The sequence below is a fragment of the Bombyx mandarina genome, chromosome 17 (genome assembly GCF_030267445.1).
Source record: "Bombyx mandarina strain Sakado chromosome 17, ASM3026744v2".
Classification (NCBI taxonomy): domain Eukaryota; kingdom Metazoa; phylum Arthropoda; class Insecta; order Lepidoptera; family Bombycidae; genus Bombyx; species Bombyx mandarina.
The window spans coordinates 4,167,251-4,192,102 of record NC_143223.1 but is presented as its reverse complement, the minus strand read 5'-3'; the positions used below and the strand labels follow the sequence as shown (position 1 = coordinate 4,192,102).

The 24,852-nt window shown below is 38.2% G+C and overlaps 2 protein-coding genes across 3 annotated transcripts in view; both read right to left on the bottom strand.

Moving 5' to 3' along the window:
• Window positions 1-14,097, bottom strand: part of Sans (SAM_USH1G_HARP domain-containing protein Sans) — a 45,279-nt gene extending 31,182 nt beyond the window's left edge. The window contains exon 1 of the mRNA XM_089734310.1: window positions 13,728-14,097. Within this exon, the coding sequence (XP_089590436.1) occupies window positions 13,728-13,750 (23 nt within the window). The 5' untranslated portion in view covers window positions 13,751-14,097. The remainder of the gene's footprint in view (window positions 1-13,727) is intronic.
• The window catches only part of LOC114253338 (nudC domain-containing protein 3), a 386,657-nt gene that overhangs the window by 95,477 nt on the left and 266,328 nt on the right, over window positions 1-24,852 (bottom strand). The window lies entirely within an intron of this gene.

The window sequence follows — 24,852 nt, the reverse complement described above, 5'->3', positions numbered from 1 at the left end:
CAGAGGTCCAGTAAAGGGGCAAGGCTTAATATACAACAAGATGCGCCCAATCTTGAGGGGGAAGCGGTTACGACATTACATTTTTATCCACCCTAATGCCATACAGTCCTCGGCACGTTTTAACCTATTATTTTCATCGCCGGATCATCATGCCATCGTCTTTAGTGACTGTGGTCGTAATCATAATGGATTGGATCGGAAGACCCCCGAGATTCCCACCCTCCCGATCGTGGCCGTACGCCGGCGAAATTGGATCAGTAGATGTTTAATGTCTGTTTCTGATGTTAAATAATAAGGGAAGCCCAGGGAGCGGGCTCCGGGGGAGAAACAGACGGGCCTGATCTACACCCTCTCCGCTGGACTACTGTGCGAAGCTCAACCAACGCCGCCCCCCATGACGGACGTCATCTGATTGAACCTGGTCCAGTTCATATGCGATCCTCTCAACACTAAGATTGTAACAGTCTGCAGTGTCGGTTCCCGAAGCCCGATTATGGTCCTCAACTCGTTAAAAGAAGCCAGGCTCCATACTCCCCTCCAAGATATCGTGCACGAAGTGGCTCGCACGCACTCAGCTTTCGGAAGTCCTAGTCTACCTGCGACCAACTCAACCAGCTCCCCGTGATTCCCGTATTTATTACGTTTCTCACGGTGGAGCTCATCAAGCGACCGCTGGCCCGAGACGACCTGCACGTCCACGATCATTCCGACACCATCCCTGGAGGCGATAATATCCGGCTTACGGAGACCCACCGATGCTCGTAGCCTAGGCTCCAGCTCAACCGTCCACTTGTTCTCTTCCATAGCTTTCGCCACGAAAGAGAAATCTTGTTATGTCGTAGAATCCGGCCGCCGTGTGTTCTGTGACACTGCTGTAGGATGTGAGCCGTTAAATGTAATTATTAAGTATAATTAATTATCTACCAAAGTATAAGATATGCTCTGCCATAGGTATGATTTCAGAGGGGCCCCACGTTTTTATTTTATTCTAATATGCCTAAAAGCTATTCTGCCTAGTACTAAAATATTTCTGAACTAGAAGGTCTAAATACCTACTTGTTATAGTGTGGGCTGCTTAGTTTACCTACCAAGCAAACCCTGGTGTTAGTGTTCTTTCATGAACTGCCTTTCGGCCGCTGACATGGTTCATGTTATAACAACCACTACCATCAGAGATATTAATGACCGAGATCACTTACGTAGGTTGATAGGTAAGTAACTATTTATTTATTTTGTAGTTTTCAGTGCACATAAAACCGTTTAACTTAAAAGTTTTTTTACCGATTTTTATTTTCTTGTTTTTAGTATTTAGTGAAATTGTCTACCAAATATTCCTCATTCTATTTAATTCATTCAGTGCATCATTATTACATGGTTTCTTACCTGATAATTTAGTACAATCTAATTCCTCAATTCATAGCCCTTCCAGAGACTTGACTCGACTTAGAGCCACGTATGCTTGTCCTTCCTCAAACAATTTTGAGCCCAAATATACTACTGCATGGTCGACGGTGCTGCCCTGAATTTTATGGACGGTGAATGCCCATGACAAAACTAAGGGCAACGTCCTTCTTTCAGCCGTACCATAATTGAATTTTGCTGGAAACTGTATGGCTTTAGGGTAAATAACGTGCATGCCGTTACATTGCACGCCGGCAAATCCCGAAGTGAAAACGCTGTGGTCACCTTGATGCCATGAAGCCCGAATAATTCTAGCAACGTCATTAATACTAATGAATACATTTGGAATTTCAATTCTTTCAGGTTCACCGTTTTCAGGTATATCTGGCACACTAAGTCGTATTAATTCTTGTTCACTAATCTGGACATTTTCGTCAATGCGTACATCTCTATAAAGCGGATTATTTCTAGTTAACCATCTTAAAGCGCTGTAGACTTTTTCGCGAGATATTGTGAATTCTCTTGTGATGTTCAAATTCTCCAAACGTTCTGTAACTACAACGATACCCACCTGGCTGGAAGATCTTGGAAGCATATTAGGTAATCTTTCACTGACCTCAAAGATATCTTGGGCAACAACACTGCTTGTCCGCGGAAACCGTACTGCCCGTATAGCCCAGTAAATTTTACGATTTTAACAAACGGGATGATTTTACACAGCAAGCGCTGCTCTGCTTGCGTCAGCGTTTGAATCTCATCTGGTATTGAACCTGGATCCAGATTATTCCAATACGCCTTTGATTGTGTTATTGTTTTATTACTGGTCACATGTGTTTGGCAGCGCAAACATAAAAGTAATGTTGTTTTTGAAGACAGTTCTGCAGGTAGATATCCTAATGCAGCTGTGTTGTAACGTACAGTATGAATTTGGTTAGGATAACAATGCTTCGTGCAAATGTCACAAACGTGTATACACGATGTGTTAATAGCATTTTCAAACGCTTGTACATGATTTTCAGCTCTGCGTTGCTGTGCACGCTCACGTTGGTTATTTCACCTGTCGTGGCGTTGCTCAGGTGTTTCTGAAGCTTCTAACTCCTTTCGTCTCTCACGCCGTCCTGTTAGCCTGGCCTCGTGTTGCTCAGATGTTTCTGACGCTAATAGCTCTCTTTGTCTGTTACGTTGTAATCTTAGCCTGGAGTCATGACGCTCAAGTGTTTCTGACGCTATTAGCTCTCTTCGTCTGTCACGTTGTGATGCTAGCCTAGACTCATGACGCTCAGATGTTTCTGATGCTAACAACTCTCTTTGTCTGCCACGTTGTGATGCTAGCCTGGACTCATGACGCTCGGGTGTTTCTGATGCTATTAGCTCTCTTCGTCTGTCACGTTGTGATGCTAGCCTGCACTCATGACGCTCAGGTGTTTCTGACTCTACCAGCTGCCTTTGTCTCTCACGTTGTGCCATTAACCTGGTATCATGTTGCTCAGGTGTTTCTGTTGCTAACCGTTCTCTTCGTTTCTTGTTCTCTTCGTTCTTTTTCGTTGTGTAGCAGTTTCGTTTTTATTTTTGTTTGCTTTTTTATTTATTGTTACCATGTTGTTCCCACGATTAAGGGGCATTTTGACGGTCGACCCCCCCAGAGGTCCAGTAAAGGGGCAAGGCTTAATATACAACAAGATGCGCCCAATCTTGAGGGGGAAGCGGTTACGACATTACATTTTTATCCACCCTAATGCCATACAGTCCTCGGCACGTTTTAACCTATTATTTTCATCGCCGGATCATCATGCCATCGTCTTTAGTGACTGTGGTCGTAATCATAATGGATTGGATCGGAAGACCCCCGAGATTCCCACCCTCCCGATCGTGGCCGTACGCCGGCGAAATTGGATCAGTAGATGTTTAATGTCTGTTTCTGATGTTAAATAATAAGGGAAGCCCAGGGAGCGGGCTCCGGGGGAGAAACAGACGGGCCTGATCTACACCCTCTCCGCTGGACTACTGTGCGAAGCTCAACCAACGCCGCCCCCCATGACGGACGTCATCTGATTGAACCTGGTCCAGTTCATATGCGATCCTCTCAACACTAAGATTGTAACAGTCTGCAGTGTCGGTTCCCGAAGCCCGATTATGGTCCTCAACTCGTTAAAAGAAGCCAGGCTCCATACTCCCCTCCAAGATATCGTGCACGAAGTGGCTCGCACGCACTCAGCTTTCGGAAGTCCTAGTCTACCTGCGACCAACTCAACCAGCTCCTCGTGATTCCCGTATTTATTACGTTTCTCACGGTGGAGCTCATCAAGCGACCGCTGGCCCGAGACGACCTGCACGTCCACGATCATTCCGACACCATCCCTGGAGGCGATAATATCCGGCTTACGGAGACCCACCGATGCTCGTAGCCTAGGCTCCAGCTCAACCGTCCACTTGTTCTCTTCCATAGCTTTCGCCACGAAAGAGAAATCTTGTTATGTCGTAGAATCCGGCCGCCGTGTGTTCTGTGACACTGCTGTAGGATGTGAGCCGTCGTCTCCCTGACCCTGCAACCAGCACGGCAGGTCAACGCCGACTCACTCCCACCTCTACGCCCTCTTGATCCGCGAATGCGGGATGGGAGGGCGTTGATGTGCGTGTGCACGAACTGCACGAAGTCCCGTCCGGTTATCTGCGCGCATCGCTCCCTCATCCATTTAACTTGGGTGGTATAGCTACCGCTTACTAACGAGGTATCTAATTACCTAATTTTTTTTATCTGCCTCTCTAACGTCACACAATCTTGGACGCAATCTGTTCAATCTGTTCTCGACACGACTAATCATGCCCCCACCTAATACGCCATTTTGTAACAGCGTCCATCTTGAGTTTGAAATTTTGACATAATGACAGTATTCTGCTAGTGTAGTCCTATTATTTGATACCCATATTGTGGTGGTTGTGGAAAAATATGTACCTAGTCCGCCATATCGGAACGGCGTCCATCTTGAATTTTAAATTTTGACATAATCATCGTGTTTTACTAGTGTAGCCCTTTCATTTGATACCCATATTAAGGGGGTTAAAGTAAAATATGTAATCCGCCATTTTGTATCGGCGGCCATCTTAGATTTATAATGTTATTGATTTTATTATATTATATTGTCATCTAAATTACATGTGTGTACCAAATTTCAGATCAATCTGACAACGGGAAGGTGCTTAAATTTCAATTTCTAATTTTGACCCAAATAAATAAAAAACAAATTCCGTACGGGTCGAGCTAAATAAAACCGTTTAAAAAAAGACATGCCCGCTGAGTTTCTTGCCAGTTCTTCTCAGGACGGAGGCTAGTTTTTGTGAATTGGCGGTAGTTCTTTTTGACGTTCAACAAGTATGTACTTTCAATTATGTTGAATAAAATTTTTTTGATTTGATTTCATTGTATTGCCGTGTCATCCCTCAAATCGGAATGCACGACTGCTTAGCGGCAGTTATTAGGAAGTTAATGACTAACGAACTCTGCCTTAATTTAATGCTGATTATATCTAAATTAATTGTTTAAATACCATTATGAATTAAACAATTTAAGTTTTTTTCTTTTTTGATCTTGTATGACCAATAAGTTTTTAATATCAATTTCACTATCGCATAGGAATTTAATTTGAAATTAATCATCCTTATCTGCTTTAAACGATAACGGTAATAGGATTCTTTTGTAAAATATATTTTGGGTACATTTATCGCTACATTTGTTTGGAATAGAAGCTTTATATCAGTTAAACAATAAAACAATTCAAGGGATCATAATCGTGATGGTATTTTTTTTTGTGAAATATTAATAATTTCTATATTTAAGTTTAATTTAAGAAATAAAAAAATTAAACAAATTTTACTTTAATTACAATATAATTGATTTAAATAGCAGATTTATTGGACATAAATCTCCCATCATAATTCTCCCGACAATTCTTCGGTAAAATTAACTATTATATATGTTTTGTTATTGCTATATCCTAAATATTGATTTAATAAAACATGCCGCTTAATAAGTATCCATAGCCTAACTGATATTTAAGCCAGTTTTTTTTTTTAGAAAGGAAGGATTACTGGTGACCCGAAGGCTTTTCCTTTCCTTTTTGAGGACAGGTAGGCGAGCACGTGTTCAACCAGGACGGGGTCCAAATGTAATTGTTCGGACACTGTACATATGCGAACTTTTCTTTAAAATTTCGTGGGCGAGATTCAGGCATCTGTCAAATTTCACCGTTTATTTCTGCCATGAAACACAGGTAGAACAGAGTGGGGCACGGGTAAGGTCTGTCTAATAATTTTTCAAGGCGTAGTCTTCTGTGAGAAATTGGGGGTGGTCGAGGACCTCGGTCCTTCCCTTCTCCCCCTCTTTCTCTCTGGAGACGCCGGAGTCCGACATAGCCCGATCAGTTACCCTCCTCGACCGGGTATCGTAAATGAATTCCCCAGTGTTAAAAAAAAAGTAAGATAACATTTAACCACCGCAAGATTCGAATGGAATAACTTAAATTCTCCACGCCTGTTTTGTAACTGGATCAAATCAACGCTTATCCGTGACACCGTGAGTGAATGTTGTTCGAGAACAATCGGAACAATGGCCCGACACTTGACAGAGAAAGTGCTTGCGTAACGTCATAATATTCCCGTTGCCAATTGTCACCGTGTTCGGTCATTACACGGAATTTCATCCACCTCGCCTGAAGTATTTGGGCAACAACTCGGATGCTTTTTTTTAAAGTCGTAATCATCATTGCTGAAGCACGCTCCTAGACCGATTCATTGGTTCTGCAAATGGCCCGTCAAATTTGGAACATGCGTGGCGTCGACTCTAATGTTTACAACGGCGATGAAAACAAAACATGTCGTATAACTTGAAATATCGTTTTATTAAATTTAAACCCGCAAAAATTATAATCTTTGTAATTACTGATAGTAAGTAGAGTGTCTTATGAGTCAGCACGGGTAGGTATCACCGTGCTGGTATTGCTATGCTATTTCGAGCGTAAATCGGTAATGCATTTCAGTTCGAAAGATGGGTGAGCTGTGCAGACACACATTACTGGTGGTAGGACCTCTTGAGAGTCCGCGCGGGTAGGTACCACCACCCCGCTTATTTCTGCCGTGAAGCAGTAATGCGTTTCGGTTTGAAGGGTGGGGCAGCCGTTGTAACTATACCTGAGACCTTAGAACTTATGTCTCAAGGTGGGTGGCATGTCACATTCACGTCGTGATGTCTATGAGCTAAGTACCCCTTAGAACAAGGTGAACTGTTCGCATGTCAATGTAAAATAACTGGGTATCACCATCCTGCCTATTTCTGCGGCAGGATAACCGAAGTACCTACCATTCAAGCGTAACTCAAATCTTTTATCCAAAGTGGATTACATCATTAGGATTTTGTGTGTACGGGAATGAGCCGCTTATCATCCGTGTTAAATAAATATGTATTATTTGAGAAATTCTCCATAGATCTCGCAACGAAAGTTAAGGAAGAAAAAGGAACAGAAGCTCAGCCTTGAACAAATTAATAAACTAAGAGATGTACGATCGTAGTATATGTGCAGATAAATAGTATTTGATATTCCTTGTTTAGCAAATTGCATTTGTTTTTGTTTAAGTCTATTTATTACGATTCCGTATCCCGATACATACATATATCTCGACGAATTTTAATTGAATTTCAGATAATACAATCTCATAATAAGTCTTCCTTCTCGTCGGTTTTTGCAGTTAAACATAATCAAAACTACTTTTACGATTTAATATCGACTTTAATATTGACGTTGTATGACGACTAAATCTGTACGGTATATTATTATGTTCCGTAAATATGCCGCGAATATAGGAACTGTGAATATGTAATGTCAATTTCGCGTCATTTGTAAAAGGTCGCGTTTACAAAGGATATTCGGTTGGATTCCTACACACTGGAATCCTTTTTATCAATGTGCATGTACCGATATACCGATTTGATTCGCGAATAAAGAAATCTATAGCCGCGGTTATAGGAATTGGGTCGCATTTTTTGAATCCGCGAATAGTGAAAACGCGAATTATGATAGCGCAAAATTAAATAAGGAGATTTTACTATATTCGAAACTTCGCAAATAATAAACTCGAGATTAATCCATAAAGATAGTTTTAATTATGTTTTACTACATCTATGTGTGCGCCAACTAAAATTAATTGGCCATTGTTGACACTTTTGTGCAATTTTGTGGGAAAATAATTAGTGGCATATTAACGTATTCAAACAGTAGATTTTCGATTGGCTCATAACAGTATTTTGGTAGTTCCATGTTGTGACAATAACTGGAATGTCAATGACCTACACATGGTGGTCGATCACGGGAACCCTCAGTGTCAGCTGGCAATCGATAAGCTGATAACGGAGTTATTAAAGCAAACTAAGCCCTATGTTAATATCGTTAAATTCATTATAGCTTGGCATTAGTTAATGTAATTCGTTTCCGTAATGCACTGACACCCTATTTGCAGCGAAGCGTTTTCAGGGGTATAGAATCTACACATTAAATACCGGGTGTCTACACATTAAATTCGTTCTGTGTGCTTAGTGCGAGTTTTTTAACGTTCTCGATAGCGTAAAAGTTAACTCAAATTTGTATGGAGTTGGAACGTTTGTCCATATTTGCCGCTAAGGGCGCTGTTCCAACTGTCTCCGTCATTATGTCCAGTTTTTTACAGTACACATACGCTGTAATGCTGATGCCATTTGATAAGAAGTTGTGATGAATATTACCAGCATTTTGTTTAGAGCAAACAGTGACCATTTTAGGTGTAAGTAAGGGGTCAGTATACGAAATACCGCAAGGCATACTTTAATGCGTTCGTCGCGCTGGTGATCGTTCAGTTCGTATGGCACACACTTATCAAGTTTTTTTTCTTGCCACTTTGACGCTAATAGACAAATATTATTTTTATGGTAACGTTGAATGTTGCAGCTAACTCAGCAGTAAATTGAGTGAGTATTGAATGGTCAACAGTCGACGTCGCCTTAAACACGACATTTCGGATCTTGCTGAACCACTAACGGTGCTTTTAGGTAAGTACCTCAAGCACCGGTCACCGTTCTCGTCGAACCCGTCGCTTGCGACGAAGGGTTCGGCGAGTAATTTAACCCTCTCAGTGGGTTGCGTTTCCGATCCGATAGCAGATTCTGCGAAGCATTTCTTGCTAGGATTAGTGTTAGCAACGTCATCAGGTTAGAGCCTCGTGAGCTCACCTACTAGTTCTGTGAATCTAGTATAGCCCCTTGAGGTTACTAGAATAGGTAGAAAAAAGGAAAAAGCATGGCTTTTTTTGTCCATGATGTCCTTTAACAACGATGACTGATAGTCATCACATGGTCTTAAAGATTTTCAACCTAATCTCGATGGATTAAGTTTGGTTGTTAAGTATGTTCCGGTTTGAAGAGTAGGGACCGTTGTTTTAATGAAATTTCGATTATATATCCCTAGACGATGAGATACGATATACGCGTAACACCAGCTGAGCTGGCTGTCCGTTTGCGTGTTCCAGACTTAAATATAACATTGATTTTCCCATAGACTATTTTAACCAAATTGATTTACAATTTCATTGCGAAAATTACTGAACAGTAACAATAAGCGAGTCATGATTGTTCTGTGCTCGGTAAAATAGGAGATACGCTTCAAGTGACACCCAAAATAAGGGTTTGTCGACCTGGGTGTTTGAAATTAACATTTGGTTCGCATTCATTTAGTTTCGGTTGTAATTATGAACGTACTTTACTGATCAACTAGCCTTCTGTCCTCAGAATCGCCCGCATGGGCTAAACTTTATACTCCGTGCTCACTTACCCAGTGATGGAATGGAAAAACCCATTCCAAGGATTCAAACTGTTCCTATACTGAATTTCGTCCAAACAAATTTAGTTATTCGAGTGTGAAACAGTAAGAATTACTTCGAATTTATAAGTAGCTGCGACCGTTGCGGCATCCATCTTAATACACTCGCGAGCAAAAGTTTGGAATCACTTACTTGAAATTAGTTCCGCGCGATCTCGTGTACTAATTTTTTTTAATAATCATAAAAATGACATCGTTTTAAAGGTTCAATTCTTAACTTTAAACTGATACTAAATTCATTAAAATCAAGCCAGTATTTAAGAAGCTATCCCGGATTAAGTGAAGGAATAACGAAAAAGACTTGTTTCAATTGCTTGATACGTCGCGAGTTGCGACTTATTGACCCCTATAAAAGCACTTGTTATCGGATTTTTTTTATCAGTTGACTTTCACACGTTGACCGGTACACATCTCCGCTAATTTTGATCCTTTACCTTGTACGACAATGGAGACAACACCTACAGAAGCAACACAAATCGTAGACCTATTGCAAGAAGAACTCAGCCAGCGGGTTGTCGCTCGTCGACTCCACATAAGCCAGTCCTGTGTTTCGAAAGCTTACAAGCGCTTTCAGGAGACTGGTGGCTTTATCCCGAGACCAAGATCTGGACGGCACCGGTGTACATCGGAGAGGGATGACCGTTTCATCGTGTCAACCTCTCTCCGAAATCGGCATTTACATGGTGTCGACGTCCAACAGGAGCTCCGAGATATTCGTGGGGTAGCAGCCAGCGAGTGGGCACTTTGTCGACGACTCAAGCTAGCGAATCTGACTCCAAAAAGGCCTCCCACAGGCTCGAAACTCACAGTAGCTCACCGACAAGCACTCCTTCAATTTGCTCGCACCCATCTTGATTGCGAGGTTGAGCAATAGAGGCAAGTCCTGTTCTCCAACGAGAGCGGGATGTATTTGCACGGTAGCGACCGAAGAGGTCAGGTCTACAGGCAGCCTGGGGAGCGATTTGCGCAGTGCTGATTCGCTGAAACAGTGGCTTATGGGGGCGCCATTATATGATGTGGGCCGGCATTTCCTTCGATGGTAAAACCGAGCTTGTTTTCGTGCCTGGTGGGAGACGAGGAGGCGATCTAATTTCCGACTGGTACATTTCCAATATTCTGCTGGAACATGTCCTTACCTATGCTGGATATATCGGTGATCACTTCCTCCTTATGCACGATAACGCTCGTTGTTACACTGCCCGTGTAACAACTGTATACCTCAAAGAAGTCGGTATCGCCACATTGGACTGGCCAGCGCTCAGCCCTGACTTGAATCCCATTGAGCACGTGTGTAATGAACCGAAGAGGAAGGTTCGTTCCAAAACTCCTGCTCCTTCATGTCTGAATGAGCTGAAATTGGCGTTGATTTACGAGTGGGAAGGTATCCCACAAGAATCAATTCAGAAGCTGATCATGTCTATGAAGAATCGTCTTCGAGCATTTAATAGGGCGAGGGAAGGAAACACAAAGTACTGATACTTAATTTTAAGGCTAAATAATTTCTTTTACTTATTAATTTTTGTTGTTTTGTTCATTCATTATTTTTCCATATTTCGTTGTTTTCCTACCTCCATCACTTAATCCGAGATAGCTCCTTAACTACTGGCTCGATTTGAATCAATTTGGTATCAATTTAAAGTTTACAGCTGAGCCTTTAAAATTATGTAATTTTTATGATAATTGAAAATTTCTTTATTAACCAAGATTGCGCGGAACCAATTTCAAGTAAGTGATTCCAAACTTTTGCTCGCGTGTATATATTAAAACGTTTAATACAGATATAGCGCGATTTATCTATACTTAATATTATAATATACTTAATATTATAAAGAGGAAAGATTTGTTTGTTTGTTTGTATTGAATAGGCTTCGAAACTACTGAACCGATTTGAAAAATTATTTCATTGTTTCGAAGCTACACTATTCCCGAGTGACATAGGCTATAATCTTTTTTGAAAAAAATTAGGGCTCCTTACAAAAACTCCAATAATGTAACCCAAGGTGTAAAAAAATTACCTAAAATATTCTTTACATCGCGTGCCCTGCGAAAACTATTTATGATAGAATGAAATAATGCACTACGACTTTGTAGAACACATTATTATTTACAAAAAGTGTCGCGACAGCATATGTCTAACTATTATAGTTATGCCGCAATAAGTGTTCTTTTATTTTAAAAAATAAAACAACGTCAAATATCGTTTAATTTTTTGTTAAAGACCCGAGCGGAGCCGGAGCGGGCCGCTAGTATTGAAAATAAAGCTATCTACTATCGAGTAGTATAGTTAGTAATTTAATAATTAAGGTATATTTTTCGATTTTCGTGACTTGAAAACATAATTAAATTGTATATTTTAAAAAAAGATAGTAAGTAGTAAAGATAGTTTTTGTTAAGTAAATCAATAATGTGGACTTGGATAGGACTGTGGACGTGACCTGGAGTTATTTCAAGGAGCAAGCGCAAGACAGGGTCAAGAGGAGACAGCTTGTGAGGGATGTACCATGATGTACGGATGTACTAGTGGGGCACCATAGGACTACAACAGCAACAGCAAATCAAACTAACTAGCATGCCAAAAATCTGTAGGATGAAACAAATATTGGAAATAATAAAAGGAATTTAATTAATGTGATATTGAGAACCAAAGTCGACGACATAGCTCTCAAAGCTAGCAGGCTGAAGTGGCAATGGGCCGGTCACATCTGTCGAGCCAGCGACGCCAGGTGGGGGAGGAAAGTCCTCGAATGGAGGCCACGGATGGGGACAAGGAGCGTGGGGCATCCTCCAACCAGGTGGACTGACGACTTAGTGCGCACGGCGGGAAGTCGTTGGATGCGAAAGACGGAGGACCGCATTATGTGGAAGGCATTGGGGAAGGCCTATGTACAGCAGTGGGCAGATAAAGGCTGATGATGATATTGAAGTTTAATTACATATTTTTATGACTTTTCTCTCATTTTCTGATGAAGAAATTACAATTTTTTCTCTTAGTATATTTCTAAAAAATTACGTACATATAAATATGTCAATATTTTATAATATGTGATATGAAATGAAACATGTCCAAATTTATTAACCTAGTTATTTGTTGTTACTTAGTTGATAAATTTTTAACAGGTGCCACGTCTACTCAATGTAGTATGATGGATTTTAATAGTTTTAAGTGCTTATGCTTATACTTAAAATTAGCAGATATAACTTTTCTGGCTATATTACTGTAGTTAGCCACAATTTATAATGATAAAGGTGAAACTTCCATTTCCCAGGACAAAAATGTAAAGAAATAATTGCTGGTGGTAGGACGGCTTGAGAGTCCGCATAGGTAGGTACCACCACCCTGCCTATTTCTGCCATTAAGCAGTAATGCGTTTTGGTTTGAAGGGTAAGTCAGTCGTTGTACTGTTAAAAGTGAAACCTTAGAACTCATGTCTTAAGGTGGATGGTGGCTTTTATGTTGTAGATGTCTATGGGCTCTGGTTACCACTTAACACCAGGTGGGCCGTGAGCTCGTCCACCCGTCTAGGCTATAAAAAAGCATACAATGTTTAAAAAAATAGTTGTAAACTTTTACTTTAGAAACAACTACCACTTTTTCTTTCTTTTTTATCTTTCTTATGTACAATTACCAGATTGCGGGAGGGCGTCTGGCTGATGAGGTATGTTTTTTTTAGTCCAACAGACTGCCGCATTTGCAAACCAATCACTTTTTAAACAAAGGCCCATAAGTAATTATGTTTGAACCTTCTAATTTCTTGTAGTTTGTTTTCTTGAACTTAACAAGGTTTTCTGCACTTCTATAGATTCTATAGATAGACTTCATTTGTAGATGCTCATTCAGTTAAATGGTTTCCAAGAAGAATTGCATACAGTTGTATTGTACAGGTGGGTGGCGCATTTACATTGTAGATGTCTATGGGCTCCAGTAGCCACTTAACACCAGGTGGGCTGTGAGCTCGTCCAACAATCTAAGAAATAAATAAAAAAATAAATAAAAAATTATATGCTCCCTAAGAGCCAGTTCAGTTCTCTAAGCTTCTTGAGCCATCTGTTTTTTTTCTCAATATAGATATTCCTAGCTACTTTCGATTTATTTTTTACCTAAGTATATTTGGATAGTTGAATTACAGTCTGCCTAGTATTAAGTAGTCACTGGAGGCCATAGCCATCACATCATAAATGTCACTCTTATCTCAGATTTCAAACTGATGCATGGGGTTCGTCGCAGAAATAGGAGATTTGTTGTTTCTTCATTTCTGTTTTGAATTCTCTGGCATTTAAATATTAACTTTTACGTAAATACATTTCGTCTTTTAACTTTTGAGAATTCAATTAATTTTAAACGCACTCGGAAGTATTTAAAAGTTATCGATTTCTACACAATCTTATCATAAATTTCGCGAATGCAAGATAACAAGTCCCATTACTTACTTGTGGAACCTGTCCGTGGACATTTTTGTACTTCTTTTTTTTTCACACTACGAACAATGATTTGAGATCCAAACGAGGTCCGACAAAAGTTTATTCAACTCATTTTTATCAATTCCATAAATTTAACACATAAAAAATCCTAAGGGAAAGTTCTTTATTTTAACTATATTTTTAAACTTAAATATCAGATAACTTGACAACAAAATTATTTAATTATATATAGTAGTGGTATAATTGATTTATTTAAATTTATTTATATAAAATGATGTGCACAAAGGTACTTTTAATTCAACGCGAAAAATAATAACAATCTCATAACAGAATAACCGTCAAACTTAGCCAAAATCTAAGCCACAGACTAATATCATTAGAGGAGGATACTTTCGAAACAATATTTTTCAGAAAACTGACATTTGACAGAGTTGAATGCCACAGACTATGCAAGCCCAGTACTACCTAAGACATCAACGCTACCTAGTGAATACTTACTTCATTCTTAAATAATAGTTTAAAAAATAAAACGGTGTTTTTATTTTTAAAATAACTACTTAAGACAAGAATCTTTAGAAAGTGTTTTAGTAAAATTAAGAGGTTAGAAAATCATGTTAAACAATGTCACATGTGTAAACAAATTAATATGAATGCCATTTAAATTTACAGTAATACATGCGTGTGGTTGTTATTATTGGTAGCCTTCTACTTTCCATCGTTAATTGTGTCATTACTCGTGCAAATTATATTAGTCCTTACTACTACTATTCATCATGTTAGGATTCTGAGGACCATCCCATAAATAAACATCTGTAAAATGAATGCTGGAATAAATTTTTAGTAGTCGTGAAAAAACAAACATATTTGAATAATAAACATCAGAACAACGTTATTTAATTAAACTAAAAGTATGTTCCTGACATATCTTGGCTGAAGAATAACTGTGTAACGCTTAAATTGTATAAATTAAGTTACAGCCGTGATTTGAGATACTTGAAGAAATGGGAATAGCTTTTAGCCCCATCTTGTAGCATCCGAATAAACTATCATGAAACGACAGTAATGACATCTAGTAGGCCTTGTAAAAATAATAGTTGCATTTAGTGATTCTATTCGACAACAGATGGCAGTAAATGCCCTAAAAATTTGTGTTATTTCGTTTTCAAAGAGTTTTAGGCAAATAACGGAAAAAAGCGTATAAAAAAGGGATCTCTCATAAGTTTGCCCTTTCATACGTTGTAGGTAGGTGTAGCTACTGTATGCCTATTACAGCATGAACATGTAAGACAGTGTTGTTATTTTTCAAATAATACTGAAAATAATCCCTAACGATAAGTAGTCGTGACCTAAAGGTTATAACACTTCGGATACATAATAATATGATGAAGAAAGCATCAAGCGACGCTACTGCTTCTACAACTGTATCAAACTACTGATTTTCACAAGAAAATACCTACTTACATATGTATGAAAAACGGATTATTTTTGCGAAATTATAAGGCCGCAGCTCCATTATGACTTACATATGTATGAAAAACTGTGAGGGAGTGCATATAGAATCCCTTCTTTATTTCGCATTAAATTAGTTATTTAACACTTTATACATTATTTTTATGTTTTTCATATTTGGCGGTAAAAAGGTCTCGTGTCACACACTATATGCCGTTTCCCACATCTCGTGCGTTCCGGCTAACGCATCATAAAAAGGTGCGTACTTAAACGCCACAACTGATTAAATATGCGAAATTATAAGGCCGCAGCTCCATGATGATCTGGAGCTTGACTCAGTGAGTAAGTATCTACAGTCGGTATCATTGCGCCACTTTGAAAAGGCGGTACGACTTGAAAACCCTCTTGTCGCCGTTACATACCTGATCCTGTAGACCGAATGGTAAGCAATCGACGTCGCCCTAAGCACGTCATTACGGATCCTCCCGATCCATAAACGGTGCTTTTAGGTACCACAAGCTCGACGAGTGAATTAACCCATAGACACAGCCTACTGAGTTTCTCGTCGGATCTTCTCAGTGGGTCGCGTTTCCGTTTCCGATTCAGAAACGATCGTAGATTCTACGAAGCACTGCTCTTTCTAGGGCCAGTGGTAGCAACACTCCCGGTTTGAGCCGCGTGAGCACACCTACACGTCAAGGAAAAGCTGAAATAGCCTCTCAAGGCTATCAGCATAGGTAGGGGAAAAAAAGGCCGCAGGGACTAACCATCAAACCCACTGAGCTACTCGGGATCGTGACTCCAATCTGGTGGTAGATTCAGTGACGCACTGCCCTTGTTATGGCGGATGTCAACAAAATCTCTCAGATTGAGTCCTGTGCTCATCTACCAACCAAGGTTGAAGCCAGGAGCCCTTTGAGGCTACTGGCAGGCAGAAAAACCTGCTAATTATGAACATCCGATTTTACGGTTCTAAGCTTGAGATAAATTGTCATAGATTAGTTGACTGCGGAATCCTAGCCTGTACAGCTTGCGCGAAAATATTTTGACATTTTGTAAAGAATATTTTAATATGAATTGAAAATACGAATGTGCTTGTAGCGACGCATATCTCAAAATTACCAGGAAACAATGCCTTAGAATTTCCGATGATTTGATGTCAAAGAAGAAATTATAATGATGTACCAAATTACAGTTAAGACTGTACCCAATTATGTTGAGATAGATTTAAAAACTGCTGTTGAATAAAATTATAAAATGTTTTCTGAGTGATATTTCATTTAAATTCAGTTGACGAGATTTGATCCGTTTTCAATCTAACTTTGCAATGGAACTTTTCAACTATCAATTAGAAAGTTCTGATAAATAAAATATATATTTAAAACTCACAGGCCTCATTCTAAGAAAATAGGTATTGAGAAATTTTAAATGTAAGTTTTAAGTGTTATTTTTAATTGGAAGTTTTTGGATTCTGAGTCGCATTTGAGAATAAAGCAGCTAGTGACAGAGACAGACATTCATTACTTTTATACAAAAAAATCGGCCGATTCTGTTCTGTTTGCAAAAATATGTGTTATAAATTTAAATTACTTACATAGCTTTTGTCTTTTTTTAATTTCAATATCTACCACCAGCCACTGTTATCGCTCAGTAGGTATATTTAGAACAAACCAAAGATACAATTATGAACATAGATCATAGAACATACATTGTCAAAGATTACCTGACTACGGAATCCTAGCCTGTTTAGGTATTGTACTAAAATTTAATGCCTTTCCGTATAAAGAGAATTTAATAAGAATTGAATTCATAAATGCGCTGTAGCGACGCATAGCTCAAATTTACCAGGAAACAATCCTTTATCTCCTGGCTTTATCTCCACTCTATAAAACATTGATAGGTTGACTGACCCTTTGTCTTTAATTAAAGCAATAAGCCGAAAAAAAGTTAACATAAAATGATTTATTATCACATGAATGTTTTATCTAATTCAATGGAAGGACACTTTAAATGACGCCCGTCCTTAAATATTTACCAACCATTAGTGGCGTTTTATTATTAATGGAGTTTATGTGTAGCACTTCAGTCTTCACACAGTACGCTAGCACAATCTATTGTAATAATACAATATCTAATCGATTGTCGTGATGCAAAATTAGGAGCGTATCGATTATTGCTGCGTTATATATTTTGTTAGGTACTTACATCACTTTATTCGATTTGAATGTTTCTGAAATTCATCATCATTATCATCATCTAGTCTTTCCACTGATGAACATAGGCCTCTCCAATCCATCTCCAATGCGGCCAGTCCGTTGCCACCGATTTTGTATCCCTAACGTGACCCAGCGATTTTCGCTAGGTCGTTGTTCCATCTGGTAAGTGGTTGTCTCACACTGCGCTTGCCTGTCCATGGTCTCTACTCGACGATCTTTCTGACCCATAGGCCGTCCGATCTTCGCGCTGTGTGGTCTGCTCACTGCCACTTCAGCTTGCTAATCCTACGAGCTATGTCACCAACTTTGATTCTTTGATCTCCTTAATTCTGATTTCCGAAAATGTTTTATAAAAAATCATAAGTCACAAAAAGCTCATAATAAATAGAACGAATAAAATAACAACGAAGATTATTCGTTTTCGAAAAAAAAAAAAACTTTTTATTTCATTAAGGGTGGTAGGACCTCTTGTGAGTCCGCGCGGGTAGGTACCATCACCCTGCCTATTTTTGCCGTAAAGCTGTAATGCGTTTCGGTTTGAAGGGTGGGACAGCCGTTGTAACTATACTGAGACCTTAGAACTTATATCTCAAGGTGAGTGACGCATTTACGTTGTAGATGTCAATGGGCTCCAGTAACCACTTAACATCAGGTGGGCTGTGAGCTCGTCCAACCACCTTAGCAATAAAAAAAATATAAAAAAATTGAAAAAGATTTTCAATAGCTCCGAATGAAATGCCCCATAAAAAATCTGAGGGATCCGCAAGGAGATGTCTACAGCGTCGATAGCGACTGTCTCCTGCGTGAGCCGGAGTTGGGGAGTATTCAGCGGCGGCGATTTTCATGACAGACCGCCTTTGCGAAGTACCGTTCTGACGCTGCTTTCAGATGTTTTTTGATTGATACGAGGCTTAGGTCGTCGTGAAGATAGACGCTCCTCCCGAAATACATTGCTTGGACGGCTAGTATCCTGCTAAAACGGAGCTGAAGGAAATAAAGGGTGTCTTCTGTGGGTACGGGCAGTTTGAGCAAACACCGCAGTCGCACAGGGCATTATATATGCAAGCTTTGTGAAGTGTTTGTTACCTTGTTACGAAGGGACATTTTACTCCGCTTGCAGATCTTCGGGTAAAGTATGTCGAGAGTAAACGCGGTGGACGGACCTTATGTGTGGGCCAAAGGTCATTGTGATCATCCCCAGAAAAATTTACAAGTGCGAGAGAGAAATGTATACGAATCCATCTATAAGCAAACAAAACTAAACCAATGCGAGCTGTTATGGGTTAGTATGTGTGAATATGAGTGAACCTCGGAGGTCTGGCTGAAGTCGAAGACCACAACAGCCAAGAGTTCCGCTGAGTCTTTAACGTTATTAAAAGACGCGTTGAACTGGGGGAAACAGGACGTCGTGAGTTTTCGTTAAACCGTCGGTTTGTTTATGAGGTATATTCTGAGGAAACTTTTTTGAATCACATTATTTTCGCGTGTTTATCTACTATTGTAAGTATTTCGACTTCGTTAATGCCACAGAGTATAGTTACATCAAGAGAGACCGGAATAGCAATGAGATTATGAGTGACATATGTACCTATATGATGATATGTCTAAAACTGATATATTTTTAAAATTATATTAACTAATGTTTGGATTGCTAAAACAGTCATTTTTGCTTAAATGTTTCAAATCAAGCAATAGCTGACACCGCTAAAGCTTCGTATAATCGATTCAAACACCCCACATTCGGTTCAGATATCTAATTAGCGGGCAACATTCCCGATAAATCCACATGAAACACTGTAATAACGACGTAATCCTCGATTGAGATGATTGCCTCCACGCGATATATCTTTTTTTATGCTCGTTTATCGCCCGATAATATAATAATCATAACGCGCTGACAATAATGGCATGCCAAATAAAATCTACCTACCCTACATTCGGTTCGTATTGAAAAGAATCCCGTGTCCAAATGCCAACATAAAGTTTCAATTTAGAATCATTTCAAATAAGGTTCGAAATTCGATATTTAAACGGACGCGTTGGGCCGTTTTTTGTTTTTCATTTATAAAACGATGTTCGAAAATGGAACGTGTATACAAATTGGACGAAGTTTCGGGACGCGCGGGAAAGCAATATGTTTTTATTTCTTTTTAATTTCCGGTTCGTTTTAATGGCGTCGAAATCAATATAATGGTGAAGCGGGCAGCGCCATTTTCGCCATTTTGTGGTTTTGCTCATTTAGCGTCATTGGGCACGCATCAATGAGGGTGTAGTGGTATAATTACACAATTAATGTCGTTATGAAATAGATCTGATTCAATTTTTTAAGTTAATCAATCATAGTTTACGCTATGATTAACATAGATTTATTACTGGCGGCAGAACTTCTTGAGTCCGCACGGGTAGGTGTAGGTACCACCACCCTGCCTATTTCTGCCGTGAAGCAGTAATGCGTTTCGGTTTGAAAGCCGTTGTACTGTAAAAACTGAGACTTGAAGGTTAGTGACAGTATTTTCGTTCTAGATGATATGGGCTCCGGTAACCACTGAACATCAGGTAGGAGGCCGGATCTCGTCCACCAATTTAAGCAATTGTTTTTATTTATTGTGCCATTACAATAAAAAGATAAACATTAAAGACATATCCTAACAGAAAAAAAAGTGTTTCCGCATTCAGCTCAGCCAGGTATTCACGGAAACTATAATACTATTCCGTGGAGATAAAAAAACTTTAAAGAGAATACATAGGTAATCAAACAAATATGTGGGTATATAAGTACTAAGATAGGCAGATACGGTATATTAGAAATGAATTAACATAAAATGATTACCTATGTAATTATTTTAAGTTCCGTAAAAGTAGTGGTATATACCGTAAAACCAGGAAGGCCCATGATGAAATAAATGCTCTCGTTTGATTCCACGCAACGTGATCACCGATCGACACAGTAGGCGCACGCAAATCGACGGAGAGCTAAGAAGCTTATAGCAGAATATATGTTATACGTATATAGCTTATTTTATTGATTTTTCCTTTTAAAAACAACGCGAAAAAAGTTGGAATTGTTTAGCTCTTATGAGCACTATACTATCCGTGTATTGTGCCGAATCCCCCCGTGATGAATCAAAACCCAATGAATTTACTAGAACCATTTTTTTATTCAAATTTACCATGCATTATTTAATTTGCAAACCGGAATACGCACACTTGCAGTTTTAAAACGATATGACAATCATTACAATAAAATAATAATTAAGCCTTAAAAGTAGTTTAAATTATATCTAAGAATCGTGAAGACCGAGAAAAAGTCTGTGTTAAAAAATTGACAACCCAAAGGGGAATGCCCACTCTCCATAGTGTGCTAGGCCCAAGGTGGACATCAAATATTACTATAAAAATGGACTGATTCAAATTCTTAAATGTATTAGATATCTAAAAAATATATTGAAATTGACGCCACTATTATAAAAAACATAATAAAAATAAAAAACTCGTTTTGAGGTTAATTTTCTATATAAATACCTCAAGAACTTTTCTTTTTTTAATGTTTAAGATGTTCCTAATGTATTTTTATCCAATTGTAGTTATTAGGGTATAAAAAACACACATACTTCTTTAAATATCTATATTATTCTATATTTTCTTCATATTCATACACAATTAGTAAATCATCTAAAAATAGCACAGGAGAGCATATACACGGTTTTAAGTCTCGGTCAGGTTAAAACCACAATTCACACAATGGTTTTCAGCCGTAGTATGAAACGTTATTGATAAAAGCAAAATAAATCGAAGAAAAATCAAAACATCCATTTTGAACGCAAGCACAAGCAGCAAGCGAAGTGTCAGTCAGTCAGATTTTTTTTTTTAAGACATATTTTATGACCTTGTAACTGAGACCTTTAAGTCATGTCTTATTTTAATCTATATTCTTAATTTTATGAAAAATGATATTATGGAGTGAAATGAAATGAAAATGATTAATTTGAGACATTAATCAACTAGGATGAAATTAAATGAGATGATATGAGATGAAATCTAATCTCAGTAAAATGGTGGTCATTTTTTCAGTGGACTTTTTGGAGGATCCCGAGAAGTTACGTCCAGCGGCTTTGTTTCATTTTCCCACATTTGTGCACTTTCACAGATATTAAACGGTTAATAAACCACCATTATTACACATTTAAACCCGAAGAAACACTAAATAGACAAAATAAAACAAATCACACAACTTCACTCCTCGCGTTCCCGCCAAAAAGTCCTCAGTCAGTCAGATTAAAATCAGTGTTGTCAGTATAAAGAAAAATAATTACATGAAATTCATATATCGATAATTTTTTTAAATAACCGATATTGGATTTATTTCTTAATCTTTTTTTTACGAGTACACATTATATTTTATTTTTTATGTTTTTGTTTTAGTTGTACATATTTAAATAACAATACAAGTTAAGTTTTTTTTTATTGCTTAGATGGGTGGACGATCTCACAGCCACCCTGGTGTTAACTGGTTACTGGAGCCCACAAACATCTACAACGTAAATGCGCCACCCACCTTGAGATATAAGTTCTAAGGTCTCAAGTATAGTAACAAGTTAAAGTCCAATGGGTATGTCTTTGATGTTATTTTATGTGCTTAAAATCGATTAAAATCGATTGATTAATGATAATATTTAAAATGATTTATTTATATGTTTTTTTATATACTTAAAATGTTTACTTAATACGTAAAAGGTTTTGATGTTGGCAATATTTTTCCCGCAAAAATAAAATTCTTGTTTTTTTCAATACAGTTACTTTTTTTAAACTACTTATTGTAAACTGTAGTGGCGCTTATTTGGAAGAAAGTAAATGCATATTTATTTATGACAAAATTAATGCACTAAGTATTTTTTCTCTAATCTATTGTCCGCTTTGGGCCTGAAATGGGCCGTCCCCTTTGTTTACCTAACTAAATATTTAATTACGAACATTATAAAAACTCTTCTTCTTTTTCTCCATCTTATCCCACTAGGTGGGGTCGGCACAGCTTATTTTTGTCTTCCATTCTCTTCTATCAGCCGTCATCTCAACACTCACTCCTCTCTCTCTCATATCGTTATTCACACACTCCATCCATGACTTCTTCGGTCGACCTCTTCCCCCTCTACCTTGCACTACCATTTCCACACATCTCCTAGTCACATGCATCTTCTCTCTACGCATCACATGTCCACGAACATTATAAAAACGTGTATTCAAAATCCATTCGCAATGTTTGTTCTCGCTGTTTTGAATCCCAATGTAAATAGCTTCGTAAAGTTTCCACTAAAGAAAGGGACCGTTAAAAATATATTATATAAAAAAAAAACGGGTGTTACCTTTTAAAATTCCGGACGTCTCGCGCCGATCCATCGGGCGATTGCGCTTCGCTTGTGGCTGACTTCTTTGCTTTTATTTTATTTTCTACGATAATTCGCATGATGTAAACAGAATTTTGTACTACATTTTTGAAACTTAAAACATATTTTGTTTGATAAAAACTTACATGTATTAAACATTTATTTATACCTGTTCACGCATCTGCAACTTTTTACTGGTGGTAAGACCACTTGTGAGTCCGCGCGGGTAGGTACCACCACCGTGCCTATTTCTGCCGTGAAGCAGTAATGCGTTTCGGTCTGAAGAGTGGGGCAGCCGTTGTAACTATACTGAGATCTCAGAACTTATATCTCAAAGGTGGGTGGCGCATTTAGGTTGTCTATGGGCTCCAGTAACTACTTAACACCAGGTGGGCTGTGAGCTCGTCCATCCATCTACGAAACAAGAAATAAAAAAAATAATTTATATTCTTATTTTTATGAAAAATGATAATATGGAGTGAAATGAAGATGATTAATTTGAGACATTAATCAACTGGGATGAAATTAAATGAAATGAGTTGAGATGATATGGAATGAAATATAATCTCAGTACAATGGTGGTCATTTACTGAGATTTTTTCAGTGGACTTTTTGGAGGACTCCCAGAAGTTACGTCCAGCGGCTTTGTATCATTTTCCCACATTTGTGCACTTTCACAGATATTAAACAGTTAATAAACCACCGTTATTACACATTTAAACCTGAAGAAACACTAAATAGACAAAATAAAACAAATCACACAACTTCACTTCTCGCGTTCCCGCCAAAAAGTCAACCTTTACTTAAGTTTGATTGAATATTTAAGAAATATACAAAAATATGTAGATTATCTATACTAATATTATAAAGAGGAAAGATTTGTTTGTTTGTTTGTATTGAATAGGCTCCGAAACTACTGAACCGATTTGAAAAATTCTTTCAGTGTTTGGAAGCTACACTATTGTCGAGTGATATAGGCTATAATCTTTTTTGAAAAAAATGAGGGATCCTTACTAAAACACCAATAACACAAGGTGTAAAAAAATACCTGAAATATTCTTTACATCGCGTGCCCTGCGAAAACTATTGATGATAAAATAAAATAATATACTACGACTTTGTAGAACACATTATTATTTTCAAAAAGTGTCATGACAGCATATGTATAACTATTGTAGTTATGCCGCAATAAGTGTTCTTTTATTTAAAAAAATAAAACGACGTCAAATATCATTGAAGTTTTTGTTAGATCCGAGCGGAGCCGGAGCGGGCCGCTTGTATACAAATATGTAGATTATGTTTTTAATTTTTCTAGATGGCATTTTACAAACTTGCGTTCATTCGTATGAGTGGTCACAGTAGCTGATAGATGTCAAACAACGTGAAAACTGTCTCATTCCCACCACGAAACTTCAGGTCGAATATTCAATTGTATCTTAGTATACTTGCCCCACTCCTCAAACAGAAAATCTTGACTGGTTCGCGACAGAAACAGGCCAGATTGGTGCGAATATACCTTACTAGCTTTTAGCTCCGTCCGCGTGGAATAGTTACTTTGGCATAGCGCTAAATTTTACCCCCACTTCATTTACGTAGAAAGTGAAAATATTTTTTAATTATAGCATGTTAAGGAGCTATTTAAACCCTTATTTTGAAACATTCTTTATTGGTGCTCCACTTGTATTGGTCTTAGCATTATGTTGTATAGCATATAGCTTTCCTCAATAAATGGGCTATCTAACACTGAAAGAATTTTTCAAATCGGACCAGTAGCGCGCGATTAGCGCGTTCAAACAAACAAACTCTTCAGCTTTATAATATTAGTATAGATTCAAATTTTCAAGATTTTGACACTTTGCAGAGCGGGCTTGCTCACTCAGAGCACTGAAGTAGGAAACCTAACTCAGAGATGCTTTTATCGCCCTAAAATATAGATACGAATATGCTCTATCCGACTATATTCATATAGGTATAGTGATATGTAAGTCATTAGCGGACCGACCTTAATGGTAATTTTTTGGTTTAAAAATTTGTAATACATACACTAGAGAAATACTTTTGAGGTGGCTTATTAATTATTATTGTTTG